This window comes from Acomys minous, assembly GCF_964271855.1.
Source record: "Acomys minous genome assembly, chromosome: 1".
Lineage (NCBI taxonomy): Eukaryota > Metazoa > Chordata > Mammalia > Rodentia > Muridae > Acomys > Acomys minous.
In genome coordinates this window covers 174,752,867-174,768,848 of record NC_140483.1, presented here as the reverse complement: position 1 = coordinate 174,768,848, position 15,982 = coordinate 174,752,867, and the positions used below count along the sequence as shown (strand labels likewise).

The 15,982-nt window shown below is 38.0% G+C and overlaps 1 protein-coding gene across 8 annotated transcripts in view; it reads right to left on the bottom strand.

Moving 5' to 3' along the window:
* Positions 1 to 15,982, bottom strand: part of CNTLN (centlein) — a 251,852-nt gene that overhangs the window by 192,909 nt on the left and 42,961 nt on the right. For all 8 annotated transcript variants that reach the window (XM_084779053.1, XM_084779054.1, XM_084779056.1 and 5 more), the window contains exon 3: positions 4,638 to 4,722. In XM_084779053.1, coding sequence (XP_084635179.1) covers positions 4,638 to 4,722 — 85 coding nt within the window. The remainder of the gene's footprint in view (positions 1 to 4,637; positions 4,723 to 15,982) is intronic.

Sequence of the window (15,982 nt, the reverse complement as noted above, 5' to 3'; positions counted from 1 at the left end):
ATGGAAATAAGAGCTTTAATAACATACAGAAAAGTAGTAAGACCGCTACAACTAATTCAAGGATAAAGAAGAGAAGAGAAGGGTTAGGAAAACTAACATTCATTTCTGCGCTTCCTAGATGGTGGCCGGGGGTGGGGTGGCGGTGCTAATGTGTAACCAGCATTTGATTAACTGCAGTATACTAGGTTATCAGAAGTAATGTTACTTCCTATATGCAACATAACTTAATTTTATAATTAGCAGTGACATAGCTACAGTTCTGTGACAGAACAAGAAAGGTTCAATCTTCCTCACAGCTGGTGGACTCCTGTTTGTTTGGGCAACTTTCTTTCTTTTGTCCTTAGTTGCTAGCTAGGTTTTGTGGAATTTTTTGTTTACATTTACTTTTCTTGGTTTGTTGCTGATTTTCTCAAGCCTAAATGGACTGACTATACTGCACCTCACACTCCCACTGATAGTTTCTGCAGTCCTAGGTTGGGAGCAGGCAGCCACACTGGCCTAACAATGAGGAGTTTATATGTGGGGGGAGGTGGAAGGAGACACACCTATCACTTCTCTAGCAGAAGCAACACCACTGTCCCTAATGCTGTGTCTGCCCTTTGACTAGCATGACATCTTCACCTGCCATAGCCGCTGTATCTGCCATTGCCCCTTCAGCGATCTGCTTACTTGTTGCTGCCACAACAATCCCCTCAGCCCTAGCTGAAACTTGTGGAGCGGCTCTGTCTGCTATCATCAGCTCCCCACCTGACTTGCTAGTGTTCCTACAGCCTGCTAGTCATCATTCAGGGTGCTGATGGACCCAGCAGGCCTGAGCAGACTGGAGTCCAGTGAAAACCTGGTGCTACATGCAAATGGTGATCAGGACGGGTGCAGAAATTCTTCAGTCAACAGTGAACTTTGGCCTTTACCAACCTGGCTCTTTTGCCCACATAAGCTTAAATCCCCACAGAGTCAGTATGTGAAGACTATGCCCTGTATACTAGCTTTCACATGCTGCAAAACTAACCCAAATAAATGCTTAGTATGGTGGGTTTTGCTCTGCCTTTTCACTATTGCAATCTAGACATGAGCAGTGCCCACAGCAGAACTAGCCGCAGTACGAGCTGGTGATGCTGATGGCTGACAGCACAGACGGCAGGCAAAGAAAGGAGTGCTCTCAACACTAAGAGCTAGAGTTCACAACTCTAAAGGGAGCTATACTTCTGGTCTTTGTAATTTTTGTCTGAACTAAGCTAAGAAACATCCCATCCACTGGTCTTACAATTGCATGGCAGTCTTTATTATCAATTATATATGTGATAACATTAGATTTCACTTCTGTGAACATTATTTATAAAAGCTAAAAATATCCAGCCTAACAGTCTGCCAATTTGACTAGACATACAGTAAAGACTTGAGTTCAAAGTAATGCCATTCTCATGGCTACTGTATTTCATAAACTATAATTCCTAGTGGAAAGGTTACTTAATATTACTCTGTAAAACAACAACATAAAAACTCAGAATTCTTAGATTGTTCAGAGAGCTGGGGTCTCTGGACAAATCACTATTTGCCAAAATGAAGGGACAGAGAAGAAATATAGACAAGGTCAATTTATGAGAGTAGAAAGTCCAGAGCAGAGAGCTGCATGGGAACCGTGGGGGCAGAAGTGGGAGGCAGAAGAGCCTAATCCGTCCAAAAGGAATAGCTGAAGAGTGTGGGCAGGTTTGAGGCCTGGAAGCTCCAGAAGGTTCAAGACATGGACAGAGAGGAGGGATGCATACTGTCATAAATTTTCCCTAAAGCCACAAGATGATTATGGAATAGTTCATTCTGATGGCAGTAATAAAGGGAAACACACCGTTTCATTCTATATAGAGAATAAAAAAGCATGTGCCACAAAGAGAAAATAAATACATACATAGAACATTCTTTTCTACTTAATTAAAGTAACTTTTGTGAGAAACTGAATCACACTTGCTAGCCCAAAACCAAGTGGGCCAATAGATTATCTCTTAGTACTGATGAGTGGGAAATAAACTGTCAGTTACAAAAGCCAATGTAGTTTTAAGAGCATGTGTTAATCCTGACGCTCAACTGGACGGAAGGAGGAAATAACGAGGAAGTGCGTACAGCGCACTGTCAAGCTGTCTATGAGGGCATTTCAAGGCAGGGAGGATCCACCCTGAACGTGGCTGGAGCCATTCCATACTCTGGGGAAGCAGATGGAATGAAAGAGGGACAAACAAAAAAAGGAGCCAGCACTGGCATCCTCTGTGGACCTCCTGGCCACAAAGTGATCTGTGTGACCTACACACCTTTCTTGCCAAAATGGGCCAGAATTTTGAAAACGGTGAGCCAAGATGACTCTTTCTTGCTCTAAGGTGTTCCATCAAGTATTTGCCAGAGTAACAAGAAGCTTATAGGTAAGGTATAGGTAAGGTAAGCTTATAGGTAAGTGAAATCATTTCTATGACCACACGGCAGAACCACTTGAAAGTAGTATGTGGGAGGGATCGGGACACGTGTGGAGATATGGACTGTGAGACTGGCGTAGTGCCTAACGCAATGACAAGGCCGACTGAAGATGTAGGCTGCTGTGCAGTAATTCCTTCCTAAGTTGAGACACTGTCCTGCAGGGAACTGCTTTAAGACAGAAGATAAAGAGCTCAAAGTAACTCCAGGAAACCCTAATATTGACCATATTTTCTACCAACCACCCCAAGAATAAACAAGTAAAGGCTCAGAGTTTCGTTCTCTAAAATGTCAAGTTGCCGGGAAGACTCTCAGGAAAGTAGAGCTACCAATAAGAATGGAGACCAACTGAGCCTCCTGGAAGAACACCGTCAGCCAGGCTGCCAACTGAGCCTCCTGGAAAGAACATCGTCCAGGTTACACTGAGCTGTTTGCAGGCTGTGCAGTCTTTTCAGGTTCACAGATTTTGTGAGTGTCACTCATGCTGGGGTGGGCTTTGGTGATGCAGCTGACTTTGAGTAATTTCTCTTCCTGTAAGCAATCCCTTACCCACATTCCTGTAAGTAATCCCAATAAACACACTGATTGACCAACTTGGATCTCGGTGGTATTATATTTTGACTGGTTGTGGGCTACCTATATGAAATGAGTAGAAATATGCATTATATCTCCCCAGGAAAAAAATCCTGTTATAGAACAAGATCACAAAAGATCTACAATGTTGTAAGCACTTTGGGCAAGAACTCAGATCAAAATGCTCAACTAAAAAGGGCAGTGCCGGTGGTGTGTCATGGAAACAAGGACTCAAATGGGAATTTGAGCAGAGGATATCTATATTGTATTCTCATAGTTTCTATCCTGAAACCTGTGAGAAGCTAAGTTTAAAAGAGACAGACTGAAGTGGAGTGGTGGCACATGCCTATCATCCCAGCACTCAGGAGGCAGAGGCAGGTGGACTTCTGTGAGTCTGAGGCCAGCCTGGTCTACAAAGTGAGTACAGGACAGCCAAGGCTACAGAGAAACCCTGGAGAGAGAGAGGGAAAGAGAGGCGGGGGTGGGGGGTGGGGGAGACTTCCTTTTGTATGAAGCAAAGTCCTTGCCTAGGCTCAACTGATCCTCCTGCTTCAGCCTCTAAGCCCTTTCAGGTCTATTTTCTGTCCCACACAATGACTCTCTCTCTGGTTGAGAAAATGTCAAAGCCACCCAACATAGGGATTGTGCCATGGTTATTACTAGTCCACAGGTTCAGGCTTACAGGAAGAATTGAGAGCAAAAGGATTTGAAGAATTAGTTTGCCTATAAAATGAGCATGATGAAAAAGGGGCCACGGAAGCTGTGGATACTAAAGACATCTAGGCACTTTCGAGCAACTAGACAAGAGGAAAGATGGTAGCACCTCAGGAATTACCTGGACTCCACCAATTTCAGGATCAGATCTGGAGAGGTTTTTTGGTTTTTGTTTGGTTTGGCTTAGTTTGGTTTTTCGATACAGGATTTCTCTATGTGACAGTCCTGGCTGTCCTGCACTCACTTTGTAGACCAGACTGGTCTCAAACTCAGAGATCTGTCTGCCTCTACCTCGCAACAGCTGGCATTAAAGGCGCCATGTCAGGCTAAGATCTGGAAAAGTTTTAACTCAATTAAAACACTTTGATTCAGGATAAGAACTGTGTGGCACTCACAGTTGTGATAATAATATCATGATTATACATACACATGTAAGTTATATGTAAAATTTTGTTTAATTGTGTGATTTAATTTATATATAAAAGGACAGCACCAATTCAAAAATGCAAACTGTCAAATGATAAAGTAGAATAGCACCAACTGTTGTGAATCTTTTCTATAACCAAAACCATGTAAAATATATGTATCAGAAACATATAACTAATAACATAGCAAAAATACAACAAAACAACGAATAACGAATACCATTTTAAAATAACAACAGCCTGATGAGCATTTTAATGAGTTTTATACCTGGTTGACTGCTTTAGAAGACAGATAATAGGAAACAGCATGGTATAACAATGAGACTCTGACTACAGTGATTTCAAAACAATGCTTTAACACAGCAACCCTGATATTCTTAATGAATATTATAACAAAATTTCAAATAATTTTTAAATATCTACAACCTATAGCAAATTCAATGTTTGATATTCTTATTAGAATACAACCTGCTCCAGTTTTTGTATTTTAGCATCCTTGACTTGTAAAATTTCCAGAACTTTTCTGTCTTTGGCTTCAGATTTCTGTTTTTCTCTAGAAACAAAGAAACAGAATGTATTAGTCATAATTCCTAGGTATTCCCATTGTTACTGCTGTTTTGTGTTATTCATTTCCTGGTGCTAAGGATCAAACTCAGGAGCTCACACATGCCAAACAAGTGCTCTACCCCTGTCCCAGACCATAACTACGCCTTTAAATGTCCATATCCTGATATTGAACATAATTTTAAAGTATACATAATTAAATTATCTTGTACCAACAGCTCTTTCAGAATTAATCAGAAACCATATGACAAGTGACAGCAACTTACCATTGCTGACAACTGTGACAACTTCATTTTCTATAAACAGTTTGGTTTCTAAGTATAAATAGATAATAATAAATGTTTAAGCATAATTTAACCTTGGTACTACTGTAACCTAGTGGACAGCAGGTTGGGACTGTAGCATGTAGCATCCAATACTGGATAACACTAGTAAATATTTGTATCTTCGATATGTATAAAATGTTTATATTAACAAGATCAGATTTACTCATCTATTAAATTCCTGAACAGCTAGACACAAAAAATAAATCATTAATCTGAACAATATTAATGAGGTATTCACCCAAGACACTACAGAGAAGATGATGACATTAAAAATATGATATCAGTCAAAATCCAGGAATTTGTTTCACTGGGGAGCTCTCACATACTCTTAACATTCCAGAAATAGCAAGACTTAGATGAAAGACCAGAATTTTCAAGAGAAATTTGCTGAGAATATTTTAGAATTAAATAGCTCTCATAGTTAAAGAAAAATTTAACAGAAAAAAAATTAAAACTGTGTCTAACACATTAACTTATAATCTATAAAATCACTATTTAAGCTAGGTGCAATGGCATACACCTGTAATCCCAGCACTGAGGGAGGCAGAGGCAGGTGGATCTCTGTGAGTTCGAGGCCAGACTGGTCTACAAAGCAAGACCAGGACAGCCATGGCAGAAACCCTGTCTCAAAACAAACAAACAAACAAACAAACAAAACAAACAAAAAACACTACTTATTGAGCACTCCCAATACAGGAACTGACACAGGAATAAGAGATGCCATACAGATGTGGTCTCTTAAGGCCACATGAGTGGAACATGTATTCTTTGCTGTTTGGCATAATATTCTGTAGATGTGATAGATCCATGTGGTGTAAAACGTCACTTAATTCTGAAGTTAGTTTATATTTTGTCTAGCCAACATGAATATTAAAGAAAATGAGGTATGGAAATCACCTACGAATTTGGTGATAACATGTATCTTTAATTGTGGTAGCACACTTTTCATGAAATTAGGTGCACTAGAGTTTGGTGTATATATGTTTAATATTCCAATATTTTCTTCAGTACTTTTTCCCTAGGTCAGAATGAATTACTCTTCATTTGTCTCCTCTGACTTCATATGGAAATATTTTGTCATATAATAGGATAGCAAGTCTGCTTGCTCCCTTTATACCTCATCCTTTCTCTATAAGATGGAGCCTATCTTCAGAGCTGAGAGGGGTTTCTTGTAAACATAAATAAATAAATGAATAAATAAATAAATGAATAAAAATATGGAATTTATTTCTTCAGCTTTTGGTTTGAGAATTGACAGCATTTATAGTAAAGTGAAAATATTATGGAAGGGTGTGTGTTGACTGCAATCATTTCATTGATTTTATATATATATGTTCTTAGTTGTACTTTGTATTTCTTTCTCACTTCTCCTGCCTATGTTTACTCTTCTCTTCAGCTTGAAGTACTACTTACAGTATTCTCTTCAGGGCCATTTTGATGAACATGAATATTTTTAGGTTGCTCCCACACAGGGCATCACATAACTCAGATTAGTAAGTGAAGAGGATTTGTTTGTTTGTTTTGTTTGAGATTTTTTGTTTGTTTAACTGATTTTTACCATTCTATGGTGGCAGATACCACAAAAATATACCCAAATCTTTTTGTTATACTATTATGTTTTGCTAGGACATGCTTGTTTAATGTATAGACCCAAACACTTTTTCATTCAGTATGACCAGGAAAAAGCAGTAAGAGTAGATAGTATATATCTTCAGATCACAAGACTAGATAGTATCACCAAAAAGTGATTTTGGATAAACAAGTCTGATGGTTGAATCTTAAGATACCTCAACATTTATAGATTTACAAAATAGGGAAGAAGGGAGAGGGTGAATGAGAACACAAACCCGCAGCCCAGGAAAGGAATCAACCGAGAAAAGTAAGTGAATGAGGCACCGCTAGGAGAGGATGAGCACCTGTGTCAAACGCTACACACGTGTTAAAGGAGGTAGCATGTTTACTGATAGCTGGTTTAGCAATATTTCATCCTGAGGAGAGACTCTGTAGAAGAATGATGAGTAAGAATGTCTACGGGGAGGGAATTAAAGGTAGACTATAGATTGTACAGTCCTTCCAAGGAATTCTATTTAATAGCAAAACAAACAAACAAACAAACAAAACAAGCAGTCTGTCAAGCTGTGCCCATGGTGCAATAGTGGCATGAAGGCTGTGGAGGTGACCTGTTAGCCTCTGCTTGGATCTGAGGCCACACAGGAGAGACTCGTGCCTGATGCTGTAAGCTTGATTAAAGCCTTGGCTGGAGGATTACAGGACCTGGAAGGAAAGGATACCTACTACTGTTGCTTTGCTAAATGGACTTGTCAAACCGCCTCTAAACTGTTATGTGTATACCCATAGATTTAGTGCTGCTTCAGTCTTGCTGAAAAGGACCGCAATAGGCAGCAATTAATGCCAAGCCACGTAACTGGTAGAAGTATTCGGAATAAGTGGCTGTTTAGAGCTCAGCCCATCCATATCTATTATCAACTATGCCAAGGCTCAAGAAAAGTCATGGGAGAGGGAACAGAGAGAACATAGGACTCGGAAGATGGAAACTGGCGTAAGCATAGCACTCATTAACTTACTCCAGCTAGAATCCCCTGCATCAGAGCAAGCCAACCAGATCAGTCAACATGCCAATAGGGATGACAATGTGGTACTGAATAACCAACTGCTGTGGTCTTCCCTGGGGAAGACTATTTCTCCTGCTCCCAGCATTCCTTAGTGCCTGCAATTCTTTGTGTAGAGTTCTGGGCCCATCTTGCTTTTTAGGGGAAGGGCTCTCGCTGTGACCTAGGGCTCATCAACTGGGCAATCATAAACACATCAGCTTTCTATTGGGATCTGGTGATTGAATCCAGGTCCACGTGCTCATGCTTCAGGTACTTTCCTGACTGAGCTAGATCCTCAGATCTCAAATGCTTTATTTAACTTTTCAGGAATTAGTTAATTCACAATATTTAGAGTTCTTCTAATTAGCTCTTCTGTAATGAGTCTATGAAGTGCCCAAATAAATCCTGTTGACGTCTTTGAGATTAAAATAAAATTAAGTATATACCACCAACCTCATCAAAGCTATTAGCAGTTTTGATGTCAGGGTGACTCCTCTGACACAGCATTATAGAAATGAATCCATAAGGTAACTGTAAGTTCACACAGACTATCAAAGCAATAGTATGGGTACTGCATAAGTTGGAAATGCAAGCTCTTCATCCCACCCCAGAAAACACAGAATCAAAAACTCTGAGGTAAGAGCAATAAATGTGTACTTTCTTCTCAGATTCATATGTTAATATCTTAATTGGCAGTTTTGATATCTGAAGGTGGGCTCTTCAAAAGTTGGGGGTCAGAGAGGCAAGACCCTCATCAATTGTAACAGCAGTAAGAAATTGAAGAGCTTACCTCACCTCCCACCTTATGGAGATATAAAAAGACACCATTGAGAAGGACAGCATTCTTGTGAGCACTATATGTTTGGTTCTCTTAACTTGATAACAATAAGACATAACATTTTTTGCTTTTTTCAACCACCTGAGTTTGTGGCATTTTGTTATAGCTTGATTAAGGCACAAGATTTCAAATGGTTCTGATACACACTAAATGCTACTGTACTAACAATCATTTACATAACTTATAAAGACACCAGGTAATAGAATACTGTAGTTATAAATCACAAATTAAATACATTATACAAAGTGTTAACCTCAAAGAAATGCTTTAGTGATATATTTTATAGCATAATATCTAAAGTTGACTATAATTTTGAAATGGAAGAAAACGACAACTCAAGATCTTAATGGAAATTAGTCCGAGAGCGCTTCATGTGGTGTAGTATAATTAATGTTTCCAATACAATAAAATGCTCCCAACAGAGCACTCTGCAACATGTACACAGTCATTTTTACTTAAAAATTATGGTCTAAAAAGATTGTTTATAGCATCACAAACTTATGTGGATAATTCAATTAATACAGTCTACATATGTACAAGACATTTTTAAAGGATCCTCAAAAAAAAAAAACACTGTCAAGAAGTTGATGATGATCAATGACTGAGACAAATTCCTGTTTAGCTAATTAGAACCACTGATGTGCAATAATGATGTGAGCTAAGAATATTTGCAGACTTCTTTAGGATGAAAAATGGAGTGAAGAAAGGCTGTCAGATGTGTACAAGTGTAAAGCTCCAACCACTTTCCCCAAGAGTGCCTCCCATGTAAACACTTACCACTGCTGCACTCAGCCACACGAATTACCATGCTAACTTGCTGCCATTTTTCTAAACTAAAAAAAAAAAACTAAGAAATTATTCTAAATCATTAAGAAACAAATTTTTATTGTGCTATAGCACATGCCATATATTATACAATATGACAGGATCATATTTTCTGGGCTTGAGCCCATTTTTAATGAGATGTCAAAATGAAATATTAGAGTCTAAAAGAAACATTTAACTGTAAATGAGATAATGATATTGGTATGAATTAGAAAACAAAGAAAATTAAAAGGCAAAACTTACTGGGGTTGATTGTTCTTAATCAACAGATAAACATAAAAAAGAACAAAATAAAGCTACCTGAACTGTTTTTTTCTCATCTGAATGTAGTATCTATCTCTTAAATATATATTTTATATGTAGTATTGGCTTTCAAATTAAAAAATATCCCCAATTGCTAGTAACATTTTGATTCCAAAATAGTAAGATTGATATAAATGAAAGTTAAGAAAAATAAGAACTATACTAATACCAAATTATATATCCTTTCATCCATGAAGTGTTCTGTTTTCATGATTTAAACATGCATAATGGGTTACTGTTGTGATACTTATGAATAAGCTAAGACAAACTGAAAGCAACTGCAAAAAATCTAACACACCAGTTCTATCCCACAGTAAAAATCATTTTTAAATAAAAATCTTATTCTACTGTTTTATTGTTTGTAAATCCTAATACAAACAAATGGCATTATGTTTTAGACAGTTACATTCAATTAACACTTACATAGCTTTTACATATAATTTCATTTTATTAAATAAGAAACTTTTAAGACTATCGTGTTTTAAAAATAACTATAAAATTTATGTCTTAAAACCAAAACTTAAACTGTGAAAATAAACCTTAAAAATGAAAAATAACTGATTTGTTTTTCATTTTAAATCAAGTAGGTTCAGAGTAGAATACAGAATAAAATCAGTCTAGGATATCTGGTTCTGTTGATGACATTAGCAATATCATGATGAATATTTTAAGTATATAAATAATAATTTATTTTATAATTATATGAGCATAGCTTTATATTTAAAATATTACTAAAATATTGCAAATTCTCTTTACTAAATTCATATCTAAGGCTAAAGCTTATAACTTTTTTGTAATTATAAATTAAATGAGTATTTCCTCATTTTCCTATACTTCTCTATTACCTAAAGTCCAGGTATTTCTGCATATACTCAACTCTTTAATACAGCATTAATGAAAAAAAGCAGACAAGATTATATATTATATGACTTTAATAATTGTACAAATATTCCTCACTCAGAATCTGGAAGTCTCTTATAATGTTCAGAAATATCAGCGCTTCAGAACAGGCTGTTTTAACATCTGCACATCACCAGGGTTGCCCCCAAGGACTTTTAAATGATGCCTGCCTGTGCTGAATAAAGTGCTAACTTGCACCTTGCATTTTGTACTGTGTCCTGAGCAGCCATCCAGTTGGTACAACAGCAGCTGAATCCCCACAGGCCACTGCTCACTCAGGCTTGACTGCAATTATCATGTCAATATTTTGTGCTCTAATATGCAGATATGCACACATGCAAACTACATAATAGTTTTTCTTTTCCATGGACTAGTGAATTATGTTCAATGCTTGAGGAATTTTTAATGAAATGAAAATAAAACTCACTAAATGAAGACAATTATGATTATTTTTCCTTAAAAACAAAAATTGTGCTTCTGTATTATCTTCTGCATGTATAAAATAGTCAGGATTTAAGAATAGTTATTCTACCCTCACAATTCTTTAATGTAAAGGTCTTCCTAAAAGTTAAAAGATGATGGCAGGCTTCTTGCCTCTATTGTGAAAGTTCAAATGCATTTCTTCGCACTTTATTTCATGTTCTCTCACCTTGAGCACTAGTGTTTCTAATTAAACATCTTCCTGCTAGCCCTCATGACCATCCATCCATATCTCTGCCTTAAGAGCTGTGGCATCAGAAAAGGGGCTCAGCAGAAATATACTTTTGCCCTGAGTCGAAGAGCCAGCAGCAACACTGCCAGATGGCAGAATCCTGGCAGCTACCCTTCTGGGGTCTCCAGCCAGCCATGCTACTACCATGCTCCAAAACGCAACCTCTTCTCGGGCTGTGTGGACCTGATACACATGGGACAGCACACAGCCTTACAACAGCTGTGCAGCCCATGTGTTTAGGGGTGGAATGGAGCAGGAGAGAGTTTTTCTGAGTGATGCGAACATGGCATAACCTTACTATGGCAGCAGTCCACTTACGGAGCTTCTATGTTTTTAATTCCAAGCACAGAAAAATGGAAAATGATCTTTCACTTTTCTACTCAGTTACATCTTTACATACATATCTCAAGGTTACAGCATGTACATTGTATTTAAATGTATCAGTTAAAGCTAAGAATGACCTTATCTTTTGCAGAACCTTTTCAGGTGGAGTTTTATTTCTAGACCCAGTAAAGAAGGCAGGGGGTTGTAAATAAGAGCATTCAAAACTAATAACAGTCCTGCCCCCAAAAGCAGAACTTTAAAAAGAAAACAAACAGTATCTTTAATAGTTATACAAAAATGCAACATTTAGAAGAAGAAAAAGCAAATAAGAAAATAAAGTAATCTCTGCTTAGGCTTAATTTGAAATGATAAAGAAAACCTGGTGTTCATCAATTTTTGAATTTGAGTACAATATACATCATTTTAAGATTGGTGAATACTAGTAAAATCTAATATGAAAGAACAATAATAATATCAAACAGGACAAGAATGATTCTTGCAAGCCTATTATATAGAAGCTATTAATTGATATTCTCAAGAGTCTATATAAACAAATTGAAAATAAACTGAAACTGTAACACAAGCGAATAATGATAATAAACTTAATATTTTTGTAGGCACTATCATAACCCCTACACATACAATTAAGTAAAACAGTTCTTATTATTTTGATTTTACTAAAAACACACTAAGGCATTAAAATATAAATATATAAAATGTTTTGACTGAGTCACACAAGTAGCCAAGCAAGTTTCAAAGCCAAGTGGCCAGGGATATATCCAGTGTTCAAAACCACTTCTTTTTAAGCAAAACTTTTTTTCAGACAATTAGAACTAACTGCAATAAAAGATAGGATTTTTTTTTTGATCTTTATAACTATAAAATTGGGTCTTGGTGAAGATCTTTCGGGTATATGCCTAGGAGCGGTCTGGCTGGGTCTTGAGGTAGCACTATTGCCAATTTTCTGAGAAAGAGCCAGATTGATTTCCAAAGTAGTTGTACAAGTTTACACTCCCACCAGGAATGGAGGAGTGTAATGCTTTCCCTATATCCTCCCCAGCATGTGTTGTCACTTGAGTTTTTGATCTTAGCCATTCTGGTAGATATAAGATGAAATCTCAGAGTTGTTTTGATTTGTATTTCCCTGATAACTAAGGATGTTGAGCATTTCTTTTAGTGTTTCTCGATATTCCTTTGTTGAAAGTTCTGTTTAGTTCTGTTTGTTGAAAGTTCCATTTTTTAATTGGATTACTTGGATTGGTGAGTTTTAATTTCTTGAGTTCTTCATATATTTTGGAAATTAGTCCTCAGTCAAATGTTGGGTTGGTGGAGAAGGAACAGGAAGGGAGCCTACCATAGTGTTCCTCTGAAAGACTCCACCCAGCAGGGGATCGAAGCAGATCCTGAGGCACACAGCCAAACTTTGAGGTGGAGCACAGGGAGTCTTATCAAAGAGTTGGGGGACAGAAGGACCTGGAGGAAACAAAAGCTCAACAAGGAGAGCAATGGAGCCAATAAATCTCAGTGGAGGAGGGGGTTGCTGCAGAGACTGATGCACCAAGGACCATGCATGGTGAGGACCTAGACCTCCTGCTCAGATATGGTAGATAGGCAGCACAGTCTCCTGTGGGTCTCATAATATGGGGAGTAGGGGCCACCTCTGACATGGACTCTGATGCCCACATGGTGATCACTTCCCCCTGGAGGGTTGGCCACAGAGGACGAGAATGCAAGCAGTCCAATTAAAACGTGATAGGCTGAGGTCAGATATTAGGGAACGAAGGCTCCCCTTTCTGAGGATTAGGAGAGAGGGGAGCGGGGATGAAGAAGTGAGGATAGGACCAGAAGGAAGAGAAAAAAAATTAGGTCTTGGATTTTTACCATTCATAAAGACAGCAAAATATCCACATTCTGGCTTTTTCTTCTAAAGTTCTCTCCACCCCCCTCCCTCTCTCTGTCTCTCTCCCAGTGTGTGTGTGTGTGTGTGTGTTTGCGTGTGCGTGTGCGTGTGTCTGGTAAAAGACAGCGCTGCCTATGAAGCTATCTTATTAAGAAGATAGCCTAACCTCATCCTAAAAATTGGAAAACTCACAACTTCTTAGCAAGCTATGAGTAAATGAAAACAAAAGAATACCTCAGACAAATCCACAGCTGGGAGAGTGAAAACAACCTTCTCCACTTCACCTTCGCCCTAGTTTTTACCATTTCTAAGACTTTTCAGTACAGCTGTCATTTTTCAGTACCTATCATGTGTCCTCTCTACAACCCTTCTAAACATTGTTTTCCTAACATTCATTTGCTTATTTGAAGGAGGGTACATATGTGCCACAACACTTGTGGAGGACAGAGGGCGACTTGTATAAAAATTGGTTCTCTCCTCCCATCATATGGGTTCTAGATACACAGTAAGTGCCATCTTGTTACCAGAACCTGAAAATTTTCTTAACATATCTGGCGCACTCCTATAATCCCAGCACTCAGGGAAGTAGAGGCAGGCTGATCTCTGTGAGTTTGAAGCCAGCCTGATGTACAAACCAAGTCCAAGATAGCCAAGACTACACAGAGAAACTCTGTCTCAATAAATCAAAACCAAAACCAAAACAAACACACAAAAAGAAATGTGTGTAAACAGGCCTAGGAGGTTTTAAGAAACCCAAAGAAATACCCAGGAATTTAAATTCTGGTAATTACGGCTTCTAAATCTGTACTCCTAACCATTGTATCTACTTTGTGTCAGTTCTTTTTGAAATTCTATATGATAAATATTTAATCTTCCTTATATCTCCAGAATTCTTATTCTATATAAAGGTGCAAAAAAGTATTCCGGTAATTCATACATTGTAAACCAAACCGTATTGATAGAGAGCACACACACAGAGACACGCTTCCTTAGCAACCTCGGCAACAGAAGCGTTATATCGTTTCCAGAGCCACTACCTTCCTCCTTATCTCTCTCTCCACATGCAACTTGAAGGTGCTATGCCCATACTAGACATTACATATTAAGTTCTATAAAGTACAAAAACTATCCCATAATCAAAACCTCCTAAGAACATAGAACTTTCAGGGAAACACAAGATAGTTAAAAAACATCCATAGCAAACCAAATAGTACTTTTGCACAGAGAAGGGTAAGAATGACAAAAACAAACAAACAAACAAACAAACAAAAACCCAAAAAACAAAAAACAAAACAAAACAAAATAAAAAACAAAAAGAAAGAAAGAAAAAAAAAGTCTTCATTAAGAATCAGAGGACACAGGAAGAGTAGACCACTGGCTTCCCACAGACTTGCTGGAAACTGTGACAAGGCATGGTTGTGCTCTCTTCCTGAGTCACTCACTGTAATGACTTCTCCAGCAGCCTTTGTGTCCAGTGATAAATCCATTTCCTTGAATTTGCCAGGAGAAAATGCATCTTAGTTTAAATGTTGAAATAAATTTTAGCGTAAACACAATAAAATACTAGTAAGTACAAACTTTATCTTCTAAAGACTAAAGGCATTCTGTTCAAGTTAATCTTCCTCAGCCTACTAAGAAAAGGTTTTACAGTGCCTAAGACAAGATTAAGCTGCTTGGTTAGCGTCTTTTAATCCTAACTTGTTAGCTAACACTTGGACAAAAGCTCATTCCGCTCTAGGTTAAGAACAAGTATTCCGAGTCTACACTTCCAAGTTTCAAATTATGTCTCCTCCATTTGCCAGCTACCTGAGCTTCTGCAACTTGTCTGACTATTCTACACTTCAATTACTATATCTGTAAAACAGAACAAAGGGGCCTACTACAAGATTACTAAAATAATTCACTCAGTACAAGGGAAGAACTAAGAACTAGATATTGCTCATAATAAACACTTAATAGGGTGGAAAAAATGGTTCAGAGATTAAGAACACTGTCTGTTCTTCTAAAGGTACTGAATTCAATTCCCAGCAAGCACATTATGGCTCACAACCATCTATAATGATATCTGGTGCCCTCTTCTGGTGTGTAGGCTTACATGCAGGCAGAACACTGTATACATAAAAAAAACATAATAAATATTTTAAAAAAATAAACACTTAATAAATACGAACCATTAACACTGGTTTGTCTTTATTAGTTCTTACTGTGAACCTGACACAGCCTAGAATAGAGTCATCAGGGAAGAGGAAACCTCAAGTGAAGACCTGCCTTGACCAGATCAGCCTGTGGGTGTGACTGGCAGGGAAGGGCCTAGCTCGAGGCGGGAGCCTGGAGACAGACAGGCCTGGGCTACACGGCAGCATGACTAGGTGAGCAAGCCAGTAAGCAGCATCCGTCTACTGGTTCTGTTCCTGCTTGAGTTCATGTCTTGACTTTCCTCATTTATAGACTGTAACCTGGGAAGCTAAGCCAGGTAAGCCTTTCCTCCCCTAAGCTACTTCTGCTGGGA